Source organism: Ipomoea nil, unplaced genomic scaffold (assembly GCF_001879475.1).
Source record: "Ipomoea nil cultivar Tokyo-kokei standard unplaced genomic scaffold, Asagao_1.1 scaffold1266, whole genome shotgun sequence".
NCBI lineage: Eukaryota > Viridiplantae > Streptophyta > Magnoliopsida > Solanales > Convolvulaceae > Ipomoea > Ipomoea nil.
In genome coordinates this window covers 37,789-62,032 of record NW_017617694.1, presented here as the reverse complement: position 1 = coordinate 62,032, position 24,244 = coordinate 37,789, and the positions used below count along the sequence as shown (strand labels likewise).

General features: G+C 37.1%; 2 protein-coding genes across 7 annotated transcripts; one reads left to right on the top strand and one right to left on the bottom strand.

The window, feature by feature from the left end:
- Positions 1–12,028: 12,028 nt before the first annotated feature.
- LOC109184614 (GBF-interacting protein 1-like) lies at positions 12,029–19,798 on the top strand. Of its 6 annotated transcripts, none has more exons than XM_019334638.1 (10): positions 12,029–12,474; positions 14,079–14,122; positions 14,440–14,536; positions 14,623–14,737; positions 15,480–16,111; positions 16,545–16,827; positions 16,949–17,216; positions 17,820–17,981; positions 18,074–18,544; positions 19,108–19,798. In XM_019334638.1, the coding sequence occupies exons 1-10, from the start codon at positions 12,291–12,293 to the stop codon at positions 19,486–19,488; spliced, it is 2,637 nt and encodes an 878-aa protein (XP_019190183.1). In that variant the 5' UTR covers positions 12,029–12,290; the 3' UTR covers positions 19,489–19,798. The 6 variants fall into 6 exon arrangements, with proteins under 6 accessions (XP_019190183.1, XP_019190181.1, XP_019190180.1 ...); XM_019334636.1 differs by having other exon boundaries at positions 12,161–12,474; positions 15,465–16,099; XM_019334635.1 differs by having other exon boundaries at positions 12,161–12,474; positions 15,465–16,111; positions 16,952–17,216.
- A 360-nt stretch (positions 19,799–20,158) lies between these two features.
- LOC109184616 (coatomer subunit zeta-2-like) lies at positions 20,159–23,359 on the bottom strand. The gene is made up of 6 exons (XM_019334643.1): positions 23,227–23,359; positions 21,783–21,942; positions 21,112–21,259; positions 20,951–21,028; positions 20,737–20,821; positions 20,159–20,597 (listed from the first exon to the last, which is right to left on the bottom strand). The coding sequence occupies exons 1-6, from the start codon at positions 23,227–23,229 to the stop codon at positions 20,538–20,540; spliced, it is 534 nt and encodes a 177-aa protein (XP_019190188.1). The 5' UTR covers positions 23,230–23,359; the 3' UTR covers positions 20,159–20,537.
- Between the last annotated feature and the right edge of the window lie 885 nt (positions 23,360–24,244).

The following is a 24,244-nucleotide window of genomic DNA, read 5'->3' as shown; positions in this document are numbered from 1 at the left end:
AATGGGTTCATTGTGTATGTACAGTGAACAAAAGTTTAGCATCTATTTGTCAATTGAGTTATCATGATTTATCTCCCCACAAACTGTCGGGATGAAGTGTGAGAGCGTTTAGGGTATGCGATTCCACCTTTTGTCACAAAAGAAAGAAGGTAAAGAAATGGAAGACTGTTTTCCTACAATCGTTATGCTATGGACCCTGTCCAGCATGCATGCTGGACACGGGTAACAATGCCGTCAGTGGCACTGTTATCTTCCACTTAAAAAAAAAAATTCATACCGCTTCGTTATAAGAGTATATATTCATAATTTTATTACTATGGCCCTGTTTGGTAAAATGGCTGTTAGCTGATTGTGTTAATTACAGTGTATAAATAGTTGATAACATTAGCTGATTGTAGAAAAGTGTTTGGTAAATTAGTTGTTAGCTGATAGCTGTTTAGTATAATTTCTTTTCTTAAAAAGCTAATTGAAAAAGTTGCTTGGAGTAACTTTTTGAATTTTAGCCTTTTGAAGTTACAAAAAACTAATTAACCAAACATTTATATTGATATTTTAACTAAATCAAACAATTAATAGTGGTCAAATAAGCCAAAATTGACCTATAGGCCAATTTTTTACCAAACAGGGCCTATATGTTCATAATTGTAAGTTCATAATGTCAGAGCTCTATGTTCATAATTCAATAACTGTACATTCATACTTCCATAACTGTACATTCATAATTCCGTAACCGTACATTTATAATTCAATAACTGTAACTTCATAATTTTTGAAGTTCTATGTTCACAATTTTAGAGCTCTATGTTCATAATTTTATCACTATATGTTCATATTGTAAGTTCATAATGTCAGAGCTCTGTGTTCATAATTTCATAAATGTACATTCATAATTGCATAATTGTACATTCATAATTGCATAACTATACATTCATAATTCCGAACTGTACATTCATAATTCAATAACTGTAAAATCATAATTTTCGAAGCTCCATGTTCACAGTTTTAGAGCTCTATGTTCATAATTTTATCACTATACGTTCATAATTGTAAGTTCATAATGTCAGAGCTCCGTGTTCATAATTTTATAACTTACATTCATAATTGCATAACTGTACATTCATAATGACACAAGCGAATAACGCCGTTAACGCTGTTTACGGCGAGACAAGTCAAACAACTTCCCATTTTATATTAGGTGATCCCATTAATGTTTTGTGCGTTACCTCTCCTATTTATTGAAGAAGTTCCATTTGGGCAAACTTTATGGGCTAAGATTGCAATTTCATGCATTGTTGCAAGCCCATCACAAATTAGGGCATGCAAGCCACAAGATGCCACTAGTGCTAGAGTTAATGGTAGTTATAGAATTGAAAATAGTATATCATGCCTATTTGATTTATACCATAACCCAAACAGCTATTTTGCATACAAATAGAACTCTTTCAATATGCACAAGACATTATGGTTTAAGAATTTTAGGGAATATTTCATTTTAATCTCTAGAATAACGAACAAGTATATTTTTAACATTATCAAAAGATATTAACTCAAGTGAAATATACTTTACTTACTTAGTTGGAATATTGACCTTGGGTGCCCATTGTTGTGCTTAGGAATTAAGCATCAAATCCTATAGCAACAGAAATTAAGACGTAATAAAAAAGATATTGTTAATGGTCACTATAGTTGTATTTCTTAGCGGCATAAAAGTCGAAAGAACAGTATTAAAACTATAAAGAAAGATATGGTATTTTAGTTAATCAAGTTTTACTATTCTCGATGTAAATTGTTGTCTAACATTGCATGAAATGTTACAATTTATATAAAGGAAAAATTTGTATTCTTTGAGCAGTCAATGAGAGTGAATGATGAGGACAAATTGGTCGGTTACAACCTCTATGCATTGCTCCCCTACACTCACTATTTCTGATTATTCTGTCCATCTATCTAAACATCACATGTCTGTATCGTGAGTTTTGTCTTTATTTATCTTTTATGCCTATGATTCCAAGCCAAACCCCACATCAAGTGACCCGCTAATGTTGGGTTGAGGGTTATGGTGCCTACATGTACACCACAGTCCCAACACGCTTAAATATGAGGTAAGAGACTTGTCTGAATTGATCTCATCATGCAAGATGCAATTTTAGTGTATTATGCGCAAATACATAATTTAATCATTAATTTAAATGCCAAATATACAAATTTGTTGCTTAATTAGTTATCACAATAACTATTTTCATCATCTAATTATATTTTAGGGATCAAAAAGTGTAAAATTTTAAAATGACTAATTAACGAATACATTTACAATGACATTCAAACTGTGGATTGACTTAAACTTGCTTTTTATTTTAATGGCTAAAGTGTAATTTTATTTTCGAAATTTATGATATATTGTAGATTTGTATTACCTTGCAGTATGAATTTTATATAGCTGTAAAGTTTTTTTTTTTTTTTTTTTTTGAATGCTGTAAAGTTTTATTATTTCATAATAATTTTAGAAATGCAAGAGATACAATTTCATCAAATACTCAATTGCATATGACACTAACAAAATTTTCATTATATCTATTATATTACTAGTCAAATAAAGTGTGTTGCACAGTTAAATAAATACTTAATAATTTTTTTAAAAATAGTAAAATTACATTATCAAAATAAATAAATATTACTACGATTTCATATATATTTTTTGAAAAGACTACGATTTCATATACAATGGGTAATTAAATGGTTAATTTGTTTAAAATTTTAAATCAATTGATTCTATTTTATTCTTGACGGTAAAAATGTTACCGGTAATAATAATATTAGAATAACGGATTGTAACAATAGTTGTATTGCTAAGTGTTTCAGTATGGAAAATACAGTGTGTCTTTGTCCAGAATATTGAACGTGTCCCCTCAAGCTGAGGGGAGCATCTACTTATACAAAGGTGCCAACGGTAACAACATCGGACATAAATGGGGAGCCAAACTTTTAATTATCTCTCATCAATGGTGGCATCAATGGTGGCTTCAATTGCAATAAAGATGACACCTGTTGGAATTCTGTCTGTTTGAGTTTTGCCCGTTGGGTTTCCATGTGGTGCCGGGTCAAACATGACGTCGGGCCAGATGCCCACTTATGATACGGGCCCTATTATCCTGTCACCAGTCCCCCCTACTCCTGAGTCTACGGATGTGTTTGAGTTGACTTGGGAGTAAGGCTGAATCTATCTTGAGACTGCGCAGAATCCTTAGTGATTTAGGATATGCGATTTTGTTTTCCAAATACCTCATGATTTGTGCTTTACAAATTCTTTCCCGCCTGAGCAATTTGAGCACCTCTCTATCAGCTCTTGTCACCATCTGTCGGTTTCTGCGGTTTATCGTTACCATTTTTTTTTTTTTTTGCGGCGATGGTCGGCTTCGGGCTGGGGCACCGCCACAGTCAGCCGAGGCACTGCGCTTCGGCCATAGCCGAGGCATGTGCCTCGGCCAGATGGCTGAGGCGTCACCTTAGCCACTTGGCCGAGACAAGTGACTCGGCCAGATAGCTGAGGCGTCGCCTCAGCCACTTGGCCGAGGCGTGTGCCTCCGGCCAATCGCGGCCGAGACGTCGCCTCGCCCGATCGTGGCCAAGGCGTCGCCTCGACTGATCGTGGCCAAGGTGTCACCTCGACCGCTCGTGGCCGAGGCGAGGCGTCGCCTCGATCGATCGTGGCCGAGACGCCGATGGTGGTCGAGACGTCGCCTCGACCGATCGTGGCCGAGGCGGGCTCCGGCCTATTTTTTATTTTTTTTATTATTATTATTTTTTTTTTTTGAAAGCGTTCCATGGATGCCGAAAATGAACTTGCTTCAATAAACAATATGGGTGGACCATTTTTCCGAAGACGCTTCGTAAATGATGATTATGCTTCAATAAACAAACACGGCCGGACCATGAATACAAGATATTATCCCAAAAGATTTTATAATATAAACCGGACGGACCGCAATTACCAAGCACTAGTCCCAAATGACTACCAAAATATTAAGGAAAATACTTAATCAAATGTTCTGAGTTCCCTACCCGATCGATCATCCTTGCAGATGGTGTGGCCTTGTAGATCCTTTCTGCCAATCTTTTTGCACGCTTTTACGTAACAACTGCGGGCTACTCGCTGGTCTCCTCTGACGACTCCTATCCCATTAAGTGTAGGGAACTTCATACACAAGTGTTCCACCGACACTATGGCCTTGAGGTTCTCCAGTGCCGGCCTCCCAAATATGATGTTGTGCGCACAAGTGAGTCTTACCACGATGAATTCCACGTCAAGTTTGCGAATGTTAGGGCTCGTGCCTATCTCCACTAGTAAGACCACTAACCCCTCCGTCTCCACTGAATCACCCGTAAATCCAGAGAGTGGGGTACGTACTTCTTTGAGCTGGTTCCTTGGTATCCCTAACTTGGTGAAGGCATCGTAATACATCACATTGACTGAGCTTCCCGTGTCGACTAAGATGCGGCGGACAATGACATTGTTGACGTCCATCTCAATCACTAGGGCGTCACGATGGGGTAACGGGCCCTCTGGGAGGTCATCATCAGAGAAGGTGATGGCTTCCTTTCTCTGTTTCTTTTCTCTAGGAAGACTCACCACTTCTCCCACGTATAGCTTCCGGCTCCACTTCTTTCTTTCTGCGGGCGTATCACCCCCTGCGGGTCCACCATAGATAAAGTGTATGGTGTGCTTCTTTTGTCGTCTGGGCGCCACCTCAGTTTCTTTCTCGTTATCATTCTGCTCAGATATTTGGTCATGTTCTCTTTTTTTGGCGTTCGAGGTGGACGGCTCGGTGCCATCCTCATTCCTCCAGACATTTTTTGGTGGATTGTGTTGCGACTGTTGCTGCTGCTTAGATCGCTTGACGAAATGTCGGAAGTAGCCCTGCTGGATGAGTTCTTCTATTTGTCTCTTTAAAACGTGACACTCATCTGTATCGTGGCCGGCTTGCCTATGAAACTTGCAGTACTTTGTTTGGTCTGCCTTTGGGGAGACCTTCATGCACTCCTCGGGGAATTCTACTATTCCCATCTCCTCAGCTTGCTTTAGGATGACACTAAGGGGATGGGTAAGAGGAGTTAAATTACACAAGGGGACCAGGCGGGGTCGTTCGTGGCCTCAGCCTTTTCCTGCGGTCGGGTGGTTTGAGAGTGGTGCCTGGCTGGGTGACCCAGCTTTCCCAGGCTTCCCACCTTTCCTACCATCCTATTCGTCCTTCTTTTTCCTGTCGACGTCCTCTACTTCAGCATAGCGGTTAGCCGTCCTTATCAGATCTTCGTAAGAGCGGGGGTGGTAGGCGTTCAGCTGCTTGTGGAAATACCATGATCTTAAGGCATGGATAAATATCGGGGTTGCCGCCTTGGAGTCGAAGTCGTAGACATTATTGACTTCCTTTTTGCATTTTATCAGGAAGCCTTTGAGGCTCTCGCCTCTATCTTGCTTCACTACACAGAGGTGAGAGAAGGATTTCTTACGATGTATGCTACCGGAGAAGTATGTCAGGGAGCTCTTGGACAACTCCCCAAAGTTTTGGATCGACCCATCCAGGATGGTGTTGAACCAGTCTTGGGCCGCTCCATCCAGGGTGGACAAGAACGCTCGGCACATGATGGCGTCCCCTGCCCCGATCATTACCATAGTAGCCTTGTACCTCGCCATGTGGACACGTGGGTCAGTGGCCCCGTGTACTCCTTGATGGCGGGTAACCTAAAGTCCCTCGGCAAAGGTACGTTCATGATGCTTGGGGAGAATGGTGCTGCCATCCATACCTCGGGTTCCGGCGACTGCTCCCGTGCCTCCACCCTTCTTGCTAAGTCCTCGATTCTTCTCTGCAGCCTCTCGACTAGGGCCGAATCGTCAGGGTGTCGGCGTGGGGCCGACTGCGGCTCCTCCAAGTGTCGGTGTGGAACCCGCTCATCAGCACGTCGCTTCTCCGCCGAGTGCCGACGCGGAGCCGGCTCATCGACGCGTCGCTCCTCCAAGTGTCAACGTAGGGCCGACTCATCAACATGTCAGCGTGGGGTCGGCTCCGGAGACTCACCCACCTCCTTAATGGGTGATCTCTCGGCTTCTCTGTTTTCGTGTTGGCGAGGGCCTCTGGTAGAGGACCCCTCGGCCCGTGATCATAATCCTTGCCGCACGGGCGCCCTCTGTCCCAATCATTCTGGTGTATATTGGGAAGGGCCTGGTTGTCGTCTGGCCGGTCCACTTCTTTGGGTCTCTACCCCTATTTCCTGAGGCCGCGGCGGGGCCACTTGGCCTTGCAGTCCCACCACTACCTGATTTAGTGCCGCCGTCACTGCTTGCTGAATGGTCGTCTGGAGGTTCATAACTTGGTTCGCCCCTCCATTGTTGAGTTGGTCTCGAAGGTCCCCGGGCCTCCCGTTGTTGAGCTGTTCTCGGAGGTCCCCTCCGCGATTGTTGGTGAGTTGGTCACGGAGGTCACCTGAGACATTGCCATTGTTCACGTTGCGGGATCCGTGGGAGCTGCGGGACACCATTCTTTGCTGTTGAAAGATGATTGAGTTGTGTATGTCGTCGCCTGCTTGAGTGTTGGACTCAGGCTCTCAATGAAAGCACCAATGACGGTAAAAAAGTTACCGGTAATAATAATATTAGAATAACATATTGTAACAATAGTTGTATTGCTAAGTGTTTCAGTATGGAAAATACAGTGTGTCTTTGTCCAGAGTATTGAACGTGTCTCCTCAAGTTGAGGGGAGCATCTACTTATACAAAGGTGCCAACGGTAACAACATGGGACATAAATGGGGAGTCAAACTTTTAATTCTCTATCATCAATGGTGGCTTCAATTGCAATAAAGGTGGCACCTGTTGGAATTCTGTCTGTTTGAGTTTTGCCCGTTGGGTCTCCATGTGGTGCCGGGTCAAATATGGCGCAGGGTCAGATGCCCACTTATGATCCAGGTCGGGTGCCAGCCCTATTATCCTGTCAATTCTAATAACAAATTCATCCCTGTTTTGTAAAATAATTAGTCTATCAGCCAATTTTGATTTATTTCACCACTATTAATTGTTTGACTTGGTTAAAAAATTAATATAAGTGTTTGATTAGTTAGCTTTTTTTTAAAGAATATATTAATTAGCTTTTTGTAACTCCAAAATGCTAAAATTTAAAAAACTGATCAAAACAACTTTTTCAATTAACTTTTTGAGAAAAAAAATTATACCAAACAGCTATCAGCTAACAGCTAATTTATCAAACATTTTTCTACCATCAACTAATGTTATCAACTAATTATACTCTCTAATTAACCCAATCAGCTAACAATCGTTTACCAAACATGGCCATAGTATATTAAGTTTGAAGTGCTCATAATCATATTTAACATTCAACAATTTACACAATCAAATAATCAAATAATCATAGTAATTACGAAATAAATTACTTTGTTTTGACCCTCAAAAAAAAAAATTACTTTGTTTTGTTAAAACTCAAGAAATAAAAAATTAAAATACATTAAATTTATTTTTAAGCACCACAATATTTGAGCTAAAAGTTTTATATACGTGAACATTGTTGGGCGTCGACCGGGTTAATAGAGATCAGTCTCTACTCGATTCGAGATGTGACGTTATGGCTTACCATGGATGGATGTGGTTAAATGGTTAATGTTCACCTACTTAACATTAATTGATTTTAAGTATGATATATCAACTAGATAGCCAAAAAACTATGTGATTAAGCGTGCAGCGCTGAGATCCATCAAATGGTATTAGAGCCGAGTTCACGTGTTCGAATCGATGGTGAGACGGTATATGAGTCCAGTTGCGGATAAGTCGGTCCAAGTCCAGTCCTATGAGGGGGATTAGTGGGCGCGGATGCTAAGGACCACTTTATGATCAAAGGTTGCGGCAGGTGCTGAGAGGAGGATTGTTGAGCGTAAGTCGGATTGGCCGAGTTCAGTTCATGATCAATTCGAGGTGTAGCGGTATAACTTACCATGGAGGGATGTGGTTAAATGGTTAATGTCCACCTACTTATCACCAATTAGTTTTAAGTAAAATATGATAATCAGATAGTCAAATAACTTTATTGTTAAGTGTGTTTGACTTACGACCATCACAAGATGAGTGGCCCAATTGGACAACAAATTTCAACACACCACATAGAAAAGGGAAAAAACAAGTTTTAACAAACCCTTTGATTGAGAATGGTGGTAAAATTAAAAAGTATTTATAAAATCCATCTCCTTCAAAACACCATATCTACTTCAAGAAAGCTCAAGAGTGCATCCAACAATCTATTCTAAGCACAAGAAAAATACTAGTTGAACCATCTACCCCAATCCAATCAAGATCAAGTCAAGAAGTTTTAGATTGCAATGACAAAGGGAAAGTAACAAGTAGAGGAAACTAGCCATGAAGGTCCTAACTACACAGTTATTGGAGGTAAAACCTACTTTCCTGAACACTTTTCTGAAGATTTTAATCGAATGTTAGAAAGTCGAGGGTTATTGAGGAAATTTTTAAGGATTATATTCGGGAAGAGATTTACCTGGATTTAGTTGTTGAATTCTATGAGAATTTGTCTACCAAACACAAGAAGGGAATTACAATGGTTACCTCTAATGTGAGAGGTACTAAAGTAGAGTTGACACCGCAGAAGTTATCTAATGGTTTGTCTAAGACGAGATTGCATATGAGTATAGTATTGCACGAGATTGCATCTGAGTAGAGTATTGTATGAGATTGCATATGAGTATATTTATAGTATTGCACGAGATTGCATATGAGTATGTTTATAGCATTGCACGAGATTGCATCTGAGTAGAGTATTGCCTGAGATTGCATAATGAGAATGTTGATGTAAGATTGAATATCGAGCATGATTGTTTAGTTACATTTGAAGTCTTGTATATCCAGTTACATGATGAGAACTTGAGAGCATGAGAATAACTTTCGTATGATTTATTAGCATGATATTACTTGTAAGCATGAGTTGATTGTTAAGTTGTTGTGACGCTTACATATTGAAATATCTAAGTTGTTAAGTCTTTTGTATCGAAGCATGTCTGTTGATATTATAGGTTGCAATCATATAGAAAGTATGTGATATGACTAAAGATGTCTATAAGATGAGTTTGCTGTATACGAATGTTATCAAATGTTTTCCAAAAGTATATTTTATAGTACTTTACAGGGTTGAGTGTGGTTATACTTAGCTTCGTGCTAACGGGTGTTTTCCTATTTGTCTATGTGTTGCTTGTAAAACCCCTTTCAAGTGGGCCCAGCAGTGAGAAGTGCTCGATTTAGACTAGTCTTTTAGATTGAGATGTCTACACTCTTTATGTCTTGTCTATGTCGTTATCTATCGGATGTTAGACTTATGATATTTTGTTGTTTTTCGATGATGTAGACATCGGGGTGTGTTTATCCCCCTTATGCTTATATAAGTTGATGGATGGTTAGTTATTTATTTATTTTCTAGTTCTACCCTTAGCCTGTGCAATCACTACGAAGTGGTGGTTGTGACGGTGACATACCCACTAGTTATCTTATTTAAGTTATTTATCCACTGCTTAGTTATGTTAATTATTGATTAGAATTGCAATTAAATTTTATAAAAAATGGGGTGTTACAAATTGGTATCAGAGCGGTATGAACCGCGGGAGACTTAGGATGTTTGACCCTTAAGATTGAGTATAGAGACTCTAAGTAAAAGTCCTAGGGAGGACAAGTTAAGAAAAGACCTCTAAGTTGAAGTTTTAAGAAGGACAAGTTAAGATGAGAACTCTAAGTGAAATCCTAGGAAGGATAAGAATAGGGAAAGAGCTCTAAGTTATGGAAATTGAGGTGAGAAAGACTTTAAGTTCAGTGACTAAGTATAAGAATCAGAGTTAAGAGAAACTCTAAGTATCAGTTAAGAACGCGGTGAGGTTGTGAGTTCCCTTGCGTTTGCTTATTTGTTTATGTGCTTTATCAATGTGTTTAAAGTGCTTTTGCTTATCTTTTGAAAGTAAAGCAGAGAAGTTTATGGGTCTAATTGCAGCTTTATAATGTTTAAGGGCTTAATTGACTTTATAGGTAAAGTTTGAGGACTTATTTGACCTTTTTTCCATATATAAATTAACTCACGTTGATAATTTTTGCTCCATCATTGCAATATTATGTGTAGAGTTTTTTTTTTTTTTTTTTTTTTAAGAGAAAGATAAATCAGGCTACTAAATTGACAAAAAAAAAAAAAAATGCAACTGAATCATCAACTTAAAAAAAAATATTCATTGATCCATTAAACAAATTAAAATCGTGCAATTTGACAAAGTAGCAACTTAGCCCATCATATTGCTTACGTGGATAATTACGTGTCATATTTGTAATTTATATTTTTATTTAGCAAATCTATTTTACATGTTAAAAATTATCTATTTATGTGGCACAAAATTGGTGTTTGAAGTAGTAACATTGATAGAAGCTATGATAATTGGTCAAAAAATTTATTTTAATGACACCAAATCTACAAAAGAAGAGTAGTTGACAAACCACTAGTGGCTCTGTATTGAAAATAAATCACAATAAAAGGAGTGAGAGATAAAATCATACTATAAAACAATCATTTAAAGATATACATTTAATTTTCTATACGATCTTTAAGTTTTAAAATCAATAATAGATTTTCTATATTTATCTTCAATAATCTTATAAGATTCTCAAGTTTTGACATAAATTTTTTAAATAACATAATATAACTTTTTTTTTTTAAAGTAATAAGGTAATTCATTAATAATCAACCAACAATGAAAGACAGGGTGGTGGTACATCAATATGTCTACATTACCAAAGATTCACCACCTAATAATATGCTATTTTTTTCTTTAAAAATATTAATTATAAAATTCCTTAATTAATGTCTTTCTAAAACAAAAACTGCATTGAGTATGAAGTTTAAAAAGATTATAATATTTTTGTCTATCAGACGAAGGCGGTAACCTATGTAGCGACCTCAGTATCTCTCACTAATATTTCTCACATTGGGGACATTCCTGGGATTATCCTCGAGCTCTCCCATGATTCTCGCCGGGGTTTCAACAAGTTCCTTCCAACTATAGCTCCGCGCACATGTCATCTTAGCCAGTGCGTCAACAACTCTATTTTGTTCCCGGTAAACATGCATCACCTTGACCTCCCAATCTTTGGCCATTACTTCCATGCATTTTTTAATGATGTTTTGCAAAGGACCACGTGGGGCGCGCTCCTCCATGTTAGTCATTTGACCACTTGCTTGGAGTCACTTCGTAATTCAATTTGTTTGAACTCCATATTCCATGCCCGTTCGAGCCCCTTCAAATCAATTCAACTCTCCACTTATGTGATACACTTAGAGTTTCGGTTTGCCATGAAGCCACGCTATCATCTCCCCTTTATATTGCAAAGAACTCCCCCACAACCAGCTTTGTCATCCGCCAAGTTCACGTTGCAATCAATGCCTATTGTAATATAAATTCCTTCTTAGGTGGTGACCATTGCAGTAGGGTCTCTCTAAGCTTCCCTCGATGGGACACTTCATTTTCATGATCACTCTGATTACCTCCTTATAAGAAAATTAATGCAACATGTTGTGTATCTTATAGAAAAGATTGCTTTCACTAGAACATAAATCAAATATATACATAATTTTCATCTTGCATTCTTGCTTGATTAGAATTATTGTAATCTGATTATAATTGTTCACTTATTAGGTGCTACTACTCGATAGTGTTCACTTGCATAATAATTCACAAACTACACTGAGGTAAACTACATGAAGTCGCAACTTTTTAGTACAAGAATCATACTCAATTGGATGTTCTTTTAAAGAATAATTGACATGATATATTTGATTGATTTAGAAAAAATAGATACTCGTGTTTATTCTTGTAAAAAAAGAAACAAGAAACTGGATTTACAAAAAGTACACATTAGAGATTTACCAAAGTACAGCACAAAAAATCCATAGCCAAAAAGGGTAGTAAATAGAAGATGAAAGAGAAAAGGAAAAATTGATTTTGAGGGTTTTCTAAAAGGAAGAGATTTCTAATTCTATCTATTTATACATACAGAGAGCGACAAAAAAGGCTTCCCTACTACCCTGTGTATTGAGAGTGGGAGAGAAAAAGAGAGAGAGAGAGAGAGAGAGAGAGAGAGAGACGTGGAATAGCAAAGCAACTGCACCAGATCTAAGGGAATATATATACGAATACGTATATCTCCTCTGGTACAGAGAGAGAGAGAGGGAGAGAAAAAGAGAGAGATAGTGAGGATGAGCGGCAAGGGGAGCCTTAACAATGGCGGCGGCGGAGTTGGGATGATACCGGCAGGGTCCCGGAAGATGGTGGAGAGCTTGAAGGAGATAGTGAGCAACTATTCCGATTATGAGATCTACGCTGTTCTCAAAGAGTGTAATATGGACCCTAATGAAGCCGTCAACAGGCTTCTCTCTCAAGGTCCCTCCTTCACTAAAAACCCTAAAAACCGTTACTTTTTTTTTTTTTTTTTTTTTTTTTTTTTTTTTTTTTTTAAAATTCTTTCGTAGTGACGAATGGAGATATATTCGGGGTTTTGATTTTGTGTGTGTGTGTGTCTGTAATCATATACTTTTCTATTAACTATTGTTTGAATGGATTTTTTCCAACTTTGCGTTTTTTTAAGCTTAATTTGGTTGAGAAATAGTTTTTTGTTTTCTTTTTTTCTTTTTTGGACGAATTGAGATTCTCTTTAGTTTCTTTCTTTTACCAATAATTTTTGGGGGTCTCAATTACGGTCTTGGTTTCAAGATTTTATGATTTCTTATATCTGCCCTTTCTCTTGTGGTGAAACCAGTTCAAGATTGAAAAAAATTACTGGTTTTGAATAGATATCTTTAAAAGAACTGTACTGTGTATTTTTTAAAGTTTGATTTTGTTGAAGAATGTTTTTTTGTTGGTTGAAGATATCTTCTTTTTAGTTTCTTTATTTTACCAAGTTTTGTTTTGTCTCAAATGGTCTTTGATGTTAAGGGAACTGCAGAAGAAGAAAATAGGCCGGAGTATCATGCATTGGTGGTGGTTGGGATAATGCTTAACTTTGTAGTTTTTGTTTGGTACTTGTCATTTTTTTGCATGTAACTGAACATAATTGTGGGGTTGATTGTTGGTCTAAATTTTCTGAGAAGGGGTGTGTTATGAATATTGAAAAGCTTATCTGTATCTGATCTGTGCAAGATTTGATATTTATGCTATAATGGCAGGCTCCATTTTGATTGATTATTTGTTCAATCTTATAATAGTGGTTAGTGCAATTTAAGTCCCAATTCAGTCACGTCCATTTTGTGCTGTTAATTATTATGCCCTTTTAGATGAATTCAATTGACTGTTTGGATGACTTATCTGTGCAAGATTTGATTTTTCTGCTGCAATGGAGGGCTTCAGCCTGTTATATTCTTCATTCATGTCATTATTTGTAGTGTTGCAATATGCAATTTAAGCCCAATTCAATTACATAAGACCATTTTTATTACGCCATTATAAATTTATAATTGATGATTGGCGTTTGTTATTAATGTTTAGAACCCTTTTTCTTTGAAGACAAGGAAACCGCTATTCTGTTTGAATTAACATGATCTATATTTATATTGATCTTGAATAAAAAATCAACTTGACAAACCTGATAAACTTGTGATACTAAAACCTCTTCATTGCACATCAGCATGACAAGCCTGAAAACCGAAGTGTGGATACCTAGCTGAAGATCAATGCACTGATTTTTTATTAGCTCCCAGCATCCTACTGTGACAATTACTCTCTGCACTTCTTGATTTCTTGATTTTCTTTTTGTGTTGAGATGGAAAATTGATTGTCATAGATTTTTGTCACTAATAGAAGTTGCCAATCAAGCTTCTTCACTCTCTAGTATAACGTCTTTTCTTCTTTTGTGTTGATGATGTTGTTCCACTTCTTTCCCTGTAGTACTCTCATATACACAATTTGGATAAGTAAAGTTGGCCTACCAATTTAGTTGTTCTTTTTAATTATTGAACTCATTTCTAATTTGGAATTTATTGATTGTCTAGATCCTTTCCATGAGGTGAAAAGCAAACGAGAGAAAAGAAAAGAGGTGCGTGATTTTTATAGTAGCGAAAATATTGGACAAATTCCTATACAACTGGCGCTCTTTCTTTTCTTGACCTTGATTGTGGTCCCTTCTATTTAAATGATTTAAAAACGTATGTGGGGGAGGGGAATTCTCTATAGCTTTCTTCCCGTTGTTATGTGACTGTTTGATGTGAAAATCAGATTTCTGCTTGGGGGTTTGGCAATGGACCACTTGTTGATATTATTATTTTATATTTGTTTGTAGAGACTTTATATTATAGTTGAAGGCTACAGGTATGGTTTGTTTCTATGCTCTCATTTTTCTCTTTTGTTCTTCAGAATAAGGATACCTCTGAACCTCGGTCACGTGGTGGTAGTAGCTCAAGCCGTGGAGGTAGGGGTGGTGCAGACCGATATGGTGGTCGTGGCAGCTCAGGTTTCTGCATGTTGAATATTTTATCTTTGAGTGATGGACTAACTGTTAAGTTGAAATTTTGTTAATATAACCACGTTCTTTCTCAGAGTCTACTTTGCACGGAAAATTTACCTCTGCTTCCAAGAAGGAGAATGGGTCTAGTACAAGTCTGGCTACTGGAATTGCTGGAAGTAACATGAATTTGCGACCTACAGCCACCAGGTTAGTTGTGTAGATGCTAAATTAGACTAACGTGCTTCCATTACACATTGGTTATTTGGATGAAAGTCTTACTGTGATTATGCAAGGTGACTCAGTTAATATCACCTGTGAAGTTTGAGCTATTCTATCTTTTCACTGATGAACATTACTTCCTTGAGAACATTTTGTAACTTATTTTCAATACCATCAGATATACTTGACTAGATGTGTTATTAACTTGTCTTCATTGTTATTTTCGTGTAGATGTATAGACATATCTATATTAGGTGAATAATGATTTAGGTGATGTATGATTTCTTTAAATTTCTATCTAATTAGTCCTTCTGTGAGTATAACTCAGTTATGTTAGAGCTTGACTAAAACATGGTTACCTTGCTGCTTTTTATTATTGTATAAAGCTCGGTCATAACTCATAAGAATCCCCTTTCTTATATATATATATATATATATATATATATATATATATATATATATATATATATATATAAAGAATTACAGTTGAACTGCCATTTAATACTATTTGGATCCCCTTGACCCCATATTCTTTTGGAAGATACTCGTTCAGATATATGGTTATATGTTTTTCAATCTACATAGTTGATCTGTTTTACTATACACATGCATCTGGAACATGCATCTTGAACAGTTTTGCGCTTTTTTGTCCACTGTTTTAAACATAATGCTATTGTTTTTATACCTTCTGAATCTTGTATGTCTTATGTTTCAGTGGTTTTATTGCCAGTGAAAATAAAAAGTTAGTGGCTGTTACAACTGATCATATTTCATCAGCCCCACATCCTTCTGCTGGACATCAACCTGCCTGGGGTGGTGTTCCAGGCCAAATATCAATGGCTGATATTGTCAAGATGGGAAGGCCACACAACAAAGCACAAAACTCAACAACTGCATCTCAGCAAAATGCCAATGCTGACTACAATGATGGCCGTAGACCTTCATACCATGTCTCACATCATAACTTTCAGTTTCCAGACGATCAGGCTTCTAAAGTTTCTGAGGTACACATGGATCAAGGGGTTTGCTCTGCACAACATGATTCAAGTAATGATGAATGGCCTTTAATCGAGCAGCCATCAGCTTCTGTTCTCCCTTCTATTTCAGAGCCTTCTGCAGATCCAGACTCTTCTAACCTAGTTTATGATAGAATTAACCAGCATCTCCAGGTGGATGAGGTTCAGGGAACAGAAGATCATGGCTTAAGTGTTGGTGCAAGCCATGTGCAATCTGGTTCCGTTCCAAACAGAAAGTTTCCGGAGGATGATTCTAGAGGTGAATCTCTATATGAAAATGACATTGACATTTATAGACACAAGGATCATGATCATTCTTCCACGCACTGGGAAAGTGAGTTTACAGGTGAACTTTTTAGTCCTTTAGAGTGTTAGTTCTGTTATCCTACCTGAATTATTGTCTTAATCGAGGCAGCAAACTTTTAGTTATTATTGCTATTGCCATCTCTATTTGCAAAAAAAATATGCTTCAGAGACATTATCTGAACTTGGTCCTATCTTTCCTGCTTAAGAGATAAAATTTGAAGATCTTAGTGTGCCATCCATTCCAGTGTGGGGTTGTTTCTGGGTGGAATGGGAGATGTGAGATTGTGAACTCAAATAGCTTCCATTGTTACAATTTTATCTCTCTAGTAAGCTCAGATATGTATCAGTAGATGCTTGGTGGTGTAAATAAAACTATGCAGGAATGAAAATGTGAATACTTATGTGCTTGCTTTCTACTTATCTTCACTTGCATCTTTGATAGCATGAAATATTAACGTTGTGTTTTGTTACAGTTGATGATGTGAATGCTTCAGTTTCATCGGCTACTGAAAACTTGCAACAACTGTCTGTACACCAGGATCAAGGTGTGCCACCTGAGGAGGAAGGGCCTTCAGTGGTTATTCCAGACCACCTACAAGTTCAAAGTGCAGATTGTTCACACTTGAGCTTTGGTAGCTTTGGCTCTGGAATCGGTTCAGCTCTTTCTGGTCCTTCGGCATCTGCTCCAGTGAAAAATCATGTAGAAGAGGTGCCTACAGATGCAGAAGATCCACCAATGGGGCACTTGACCACCAGGTATACCCTCATTCAGAATGGGCGGTTCCTAAATTGATGGTGTCCTGGGGATTTTATAGTTATTCTTTATCTTTATTTCGTAAAATGAAATGCGTGTTTTAACTTGTGAATTTCCTGGCAGAAGTTCTGAATACTATGGTGGTGAGACAAATCCACCAGATGGCAATTTATTCCATAGGACTGGAGTATCTGGGACTTACGAGTCACCTGCTGCTCCGCAACCTGATTCATTGAAAGTGGAACACAGTGAAGTTGGTCGTGCAAATCAATATAGCTTTCCCTCATCTGAACCTAGCTATAACTATGAGAATGCTCAACAGTTGAATGTGGAATTTAGTCAACCGCAAACAAGCTCACCGGTTCAGAATCTTGCACCCTTCAATGCTATGGTAAGCATGATCGATACCTTTTCTTCTGAAATGATTTGTGCTGCTTGGATATCTTACCTGAGTGCCAGAGAAGTAATATTTATAACACACCAAAGCCGTAGATTTTAATAGAATTGCATTTTCATAGCAGTCACCATTTTGGCAGCTTCAATATATTATACTGAAAGTTGGGTTTTTAAGTGTTCACTTTCAAAGTCCATGGTGCTGAACGGCTTCCATGCATTATAAACCAAGTGATTCATGTGTCGAAAGTAGTAGTTAGTTTTGTTATTGAATATGAAATGGTCTACCAACCATAACATACAGGAAGTTCGTTTTAGATTTCAGGGTGAGTGATCTTAAAATCCTAAACAACAGTTATGGTTGATGACACTTGCAATCATTCAGACAAGCTAATTTCATTTCAGTGTGTTTTGTTTTGTTTGTTTCTATAGAAATATCTATACTTGCGTAATCTGTAGTCCTCGGGGAATTAGATGGGGTTCTGCTTTTTAATTTTATACTCGCTGGATACAGATTGGATACTAGCAGTTTGGTGTGCAACAGGGATCGTTATTTTTGTGTTGATTCACTAGTCTTTTTCGGCAATTTTGTTTAAAACAGGGATACACAAATTCGTTACCAAGCAATTTGTTGGCAGCTAATGCTCATGCTCTTAGGGAGTCTGATATTTCATACTCGATATTTCCGTCTACACAAGCAATGCCCTCAAAATATGGCAACTCGGTTTCTTCAGTTGGTGGTTCATCAATTTCTATGCCCGAGGTGCACATTCGTGAAATTTTCCTTCCAAAATATGTACGTGTATGCATGTTTGTTTTTCGAAGCTGATTTTGTTTGTTATTAACTGGCTGCAGGCTTTGAAATCTGGTGGTTTGTCGTCAGCACAGCCGACTCAACAAACCCTTAATGGGACAGGTGTTGCCACGGGACCCACTTTGCCTCAACACCTTAATTTACATCCGTATTCACAACCGACAGTTCCTTTGGGCCCCTTTACGAACATGATTGGCTATCCTCCTTTTATGCCTCAGAATTATACATACGTGCCCTCTGCTTTCCAGCAAACATTTGCCGGTAATAGTGCTGCTTACCACCAATCTTTAGCGGCAATGCTCCCTCAATACAAGGCTAGTGTGTCCGTGAGCAGCTTACCCCAGTCTGCTGGCGTTGCTTCTGGCTATGGTGCTTTTGGTAATACGACTGCAATTCCCGGGAACTTCCAAATGAATACCCCCGCTGCTCCTTCGGCTACATCCTTAGGTTACGATGATTCACCAATTTCGCAGTACAAGGACAACAGCCATTTAATGTCTCTTCAGCAGCAGGTAAGCTGTTATTATTGAGTTAATACCCAAAATGGTTGTCGACTATAGTGGGTTTTCTCAATTTCGTCCTAAATGACTTTGTTGACCTAATGTAGTCCCAGACTTTTGTGTTTTTGCTCAAATTAGTCCGTTTTTTATTTTGTCAAATTGGTGTTAAATAAAGGGATAATTCAGTAATCTCAATATTGGTCTCTTTACTCTCAGCCTTGCGAAGTGTGAAATTCCTCCTTCTCTTACGAATTACTCCTAGACCTACGAGGTTTAGGAGTAATTCGTAAAAGAAAGTAGGTCTAGGACTAAAGAGATGCCAATATTGAAATTACTGAATTGTCCATCTATTTAACCCAAATGGACGGAATAACAAATGGAGGACTAAATTGAGCAAAAACACAAAAGTTTGGGATTGCATTAGGTCACCAATGTCGTTTAGGACGAAATTGAGAAAAAACCGTTATAGTTGAGGACCATTTTGGGTATTAACTATGTTATTTTCTATACTACGCGTCTTGCAACACTGGACAGATTCTCTCATTTTAGAAATTCATGTAGTCCCCGTTTTCATTCCAGAGCGAGAATTCAGCTACGTGGCTCCATGGACCCGGTTCCAGGACAATGTCGGCTGTTCCTGCCAACACGTACTACAGTTATCAGGGGCAACATCAGCAACCCGGTGGATTCCGGCAAGCCCAACAACCATCACAAAACTACGGGTCTTTGAGCTACAACCCCAACTTCTACCACTCCCATACTGGAATCTCGCTGGATCATCAACAGCAGAACCCCCGAGACGGGTCATTGGGTGGCACTCAAGGACAGCCAAAGCAATCGCAACAGATATGGCAAAACAACTACTAATCTTACCACCCGCCTCCTGGTGTTTTTCAGGGTCATGTGATGCGTGTGAAAGTGGCCTCCTGTTCAAGCTGTTGCCCTTACCGCAATAATTTGAATGCATATGAGATGATATGTCCCAAAGGGGACTTGACTGCCCCTATGCCCCGAGGTTGTACTTTACATGTTTATCAGTTAGTGTAACGTAGGACAGTGTGCAAGCTAACTTAGTGTTGGTGGACACAAATCTCTTTTCTATTTCTATTTTACTTTTTTTTTTCTTTTTTTTTTCTCTTCTCTTTCAATGTTATAGTCCTCTCTCTCATTTGGGAATTATGCTTTGCTCTTTCACTATTGTATGTACTAGTGTGATTGATTGCCTTTTGATTGCTAACCAATATTAACTCCTTTGCCAGTTTATTTGCCCCAGATGTGATTCTTGCAGTGCATTTTATATTCCTTTCGTTCCATTTTATGTGTCTGGTATGGTTAACAGACTTGACTAAAATGGGACAGAGGGAGTAGAATAATACTGGCTTCTTACGGTTACCTGTGTTTGTTGTGGAACCCTAATGACTCTTATGAACACATTTTTTAAAAGTTAATCTAATTGATGAGTAAAGTTTTAGGGTCTATTTGATTTTTTTTTTTTTTTTCTAATTTTAACTAATAGATTTTGTGTAAGACCATCTTTTAAGATTTTAAATAATAAATTTGTAAGATTTTGTTAAATAATAATTGTTGCAAATGCAAAGACTTGCAATGCTTCACAGTACTAGCAAGTTAAAAGTTCAAACTCAATATTTTTACCACAAATTCATAGATATAAATGAGAACACAAAGCAAAACTGGAGTTGTAAGCTAAACATTGTAACCAATCCAAGAAAAGATCCCAACTGTCATAAAGGCTGTACCGCCAATAGACTGGAAGGGATGGAGGGGGGAAAACTAGAAAACCAAGAAAATGTCACATTGTATAACGGCATTACAAAAAGTTCCTCTCCAGTCTCCTCGGGCATGAAACAAGTTTGCAGATTGCATGTCCTAAAATGAAGAAACAAGAACCTCAAGGAAGCTTTTAGCAGGCAAAGTATGTGTAGAAGTTGTGGTGGAGGTTTGATATTGCATTGCATTGCTCATCATTTCTTGTTTGTTCAATGTATCACTTCAAAAGAGATCTAGTGAGATGTTCACGAGCAGTGGCCAGTGCCTGACTAATAGTCTGTGGAAAAGCAGGAAAGAAGATAAGAGTTTAAGTCACGAGAAAAGCCAGTTCTGAAATGGTTTTTGATTATTCCATCCAACGAAAATCAGCAGTGCATATAAGAGAGGAGTGGAAGTACAACTAGAGTCAGCATTACCTGTTCGGACAAAGGTGCTGCAGCATCCATACTGTTACTTGCAACTTTCCCAGCTATAATATCTGCATCTGTCTCGAGAATGATTCTGCAGATGCATTAAAGCAAATGTAAAAGCATTGCATTGTGTATGAGTTCTCATAATCTCATGAGTTTAGTAAAAAGTTTATGTTCGTTAATTATGCACTGACAGTTTGTGGTTTTAAGAGAATCTTACCCCCCATCGACAATTTCATCAAGGCACAAAAGAATAAGATCCAAATTTTCAAGTGCCTCCCTCTTGTCAACATTGCCCCTGAAAGAGTGCAATTGCAACGAAATGAGTTCACGATACAAATATCAACTAAGAAAAAGATATAGTCTGGCCTTGCAAACTACCTAAGAAGAATACCAACTGCATCAAAGAATCCTTGAAGCACTGTGGCCAGTATTAGTTCATTTTCATCTTCACTCCCAGTAACAAAGAAATGAAGATCTTGAACAAATTTGTATACAACAATGTTGTTTTCAAACATTGTTATCTCGGCTGCACAAAAAGGTTATGAGTTAACCAACAGATCGTGTTCCAAATTAAAACGTTATTTGTCTTTGCCTAGAGGAATAGGGAAAATACAAAGCAAGCCTTTATTCAAAATTCATAAATCATATAATGATTTATAACAACTCAAATCTAGTTATTGTCCAGGATTGTTAGTCTGTATGAAGCAAAGTTTAATCTAGAAGCAAAGGAAAAGCATGCACACAAAAATAACCCTTTAAAGACTGTCAAAATTGTATTAACCTCAAACCAGAGCTCCTGAATGCCCAAGGAATATAAACAAATTAATGAAGTAAACTTCTGCCACATTGGCTGCATCAAGGTTCATCTTCCCATTGCACACACCAGAAGGTTAGTGAAACAATCCTCATTCTAATAATGTCTTAATCAAGTCAAAGACGGTGCCTTATAAAGGACTCAAAATGGAAGTGACAAGCAGAATTTTCAATGCAATTAAAGATGTAACATGAAAGCAGAGAAGCTCCATATGTATAGAAGAGCATGATTCCACCTTCTGTCCTTGCATTAGTCTTTTGAGTCTTGGTAAAAACAGCCTTCTCATATGCATCCTTTGCGGCATTTGATGGCCATTCATCTGTATAGTATTTGACAGCAACACGCTTTCCTTCAGAATCTAGAAGTAGAATGTTCTTCACGGAAGGGCAGGAATCCTACAGAAAAATGGATCAATGGATATTATACCACAAGAAAACTTAGGGCCCAAAAAGTAAGATGGTTAGGGAATAAATTCTTCATTCATTGCACCTTAGAAGTAAATAATGAAATACATTGCCATACTGTGTGCCCTCATACATACAACGATTGCTGTCATATTTTTCCAAGCATGCTTGCAGTATATATATATATATATATATATATATATATATATATATATATTTCTTATTTCTAAATTCCATATTATCTCTCCCCCAATACCCAGTCTGCCTCTTCCTCTTGCTTCTTTCTTCTTTGCAATTCATGACTTTCACAGTATTAAATGCCAGTTCTTTTCCTTTACTTCTCCGATATTTATGTATTGAATAAAATGTAAAGGAAAGCCCTAAATTATATAAATCCACTAACTTCGTCATTGAACTTAAAAACAAAGCAATCACACCATTGCCCACTTCTATTTGAAAAAATGAAAAAATCCTAGTAAATCAAGGCAAATTGTTCACAGTGGAGACCTTTTTGAATTGCACAAAACTCAATGGGGCAAAGCTGGAAAAAAAAAAAAAAGAAGAAAAAAATGGAAAAGATAGCTAAAAACAAAGTACCCATCTTTCTATGGGGTAGAACCACCACCCAATAGTGCAACCATCGGTTCATGGTGTTACAACGACAATTTCACTCCCCACCCCTGCTCCCATTCCTACCTGTTTTTAACTTTCATTTCAAAGCAATGCTACCAATACCAATAACATACGCACATAGGAATCTGGCCTTCAAGTTCCCTCATTCTTTCTCCCCCCTCACCCACCTCATGCTACCTTTCCAGACACTACCCCAAGGCCGTAACACTTCCTCTCCCGGATCTTGAATCCTGCCGGAAACAAAAATTCCGTAACCGCAAATGTCATGATTCCAAGCTCAAATCGCCCAGCGATGGGACGATCATAGCCTAACCACTGGATAATACGGCAGTAGGTTTTTACACTAACAAGCCAAACTCCTTAAGCGATCGGATCCTAAAATATTCGCAATAAATCGCTTAGACGATTCTGAAGCCTCAAAGCATTCTCGCCTCAGAATCTCAGATCGATCAATTACACAAATTTACAACATGCATTGTTTCAACAGTGATCTATCAACTATAAGGGGAAACTGAAATGCATAACTATTATCCAAATCAAATCTGTATAAGATTCAGTAACACCACAAATACGGAGTAAAACCATGTGCGCGTGACTATACATTTACGCATATAGAGCGAGAGATAGAGAGAGAAAGCTGACCATTGTTAGAGAGAGAATTTTGATGAAAAGATCACAGCAGCTTCGGATCGCTCTGCCTAAGGACTCAGGAGCTTGGACAACAGCGAGGGAGAGAGACGACAGACGAAGGACTTAATAATACCTTAATTTGTATTCTTCATAAAAAAAAAAAAAAACTTGCTTTATAAGTAATACTCTCTTTTTTTTTAAACGCTTTATAAGTAATACTAGCATTTTGTATACTAAAAAAATTCATATCCAATATTAAAATAAAATGAGTATAAATAATTAAAAATTATAGATCTCAACAAACAAAAAAATTTATAATTCAAATTATATATATATATATATATATATATATATATATATATATATATATATATTATGCACACATAATTTATCATTCATAGAAATTTAATTAAAATATAATTAATAATTAAATAATTAAAATTAGTTATATAACTATTTTAATAAAATGATAATAATTACATAATAGGAAAAAATACGATAAATATAAGTGTATGGTAATAATGACGAAGTCATCCATATTAGAAATAAATAGTAACGGAATTATAACGGCATAATAGTAGTTTTGTCTAACAAGAATGCAGTAAGAACAATTTTGTCCTATAAAATTAAAAGTACAACATTTAAAGTAAAATGTATACCATTATTAGCATAATAAAAGGGACATAAATAAGATATAATGGATTGAGACTTATTATATTTTTAGATTAGATAGATACTCTGTAATATTTTTCATATGTGTGATACGTAAAAATAAATATTCAATATTAGTATTAAAATTATAATTATATTAAAATATTTTTTTAAAATAGTATTTAATTTTTTAAAAAATAAAGTCTTTAAAATCATATTATATTAAATAATATAATTGATAATTCAGGTAATAATAATCATACTTATTAAAGTAATCATTTAAAATATAGTAAGTGATTAAATATAATTATGTTAGTATTTAATATATATATATATATATATATATATATATATATATATATATTATGAAAGTGATGGT

Bases quoted from the DNA above. Each gene is read 5' to 3' on its own strand.
- LOC109184614 (XM_019334635.1), top strand. From the start codon at position 12,291: ATGAGCGGCAAGGGGAGCCTTAACAATGGCGGCGGCGGAGTTGGGATG. The intron at 14,537-14,622 runs GTTTCTGCATGT...GTTCTTTCTCAG, and splicing joins TGGTGGTCGTGGCAGCTCAG to AGTCTACTTTGCACGGAAAA. The intron at 17,982-18,073 runs GTGCACATTCGT...AACTGGCTGCAG, and splicing joins CATCAATTTCTATGCCCGAG to GCTTTGAAATCTGGTGGTTT.
- LOC109184616 (XM_019334643.1), bottom strand. The intron at 21,260-21,782 runs GTGGAATCATGC...CTTTTTGTGCAG, and splicing joins GACTAATGCAAGGACAGAAG to CCGAGATAACAATGTTTGAA. The intron at 20,598-20,736 runs GTAATGCTGACT...GCTTTTCCACAG, and splicing joins CAGCACCTTTGTCCGAACAG to ACTATTAGTCAGGCACTGGC.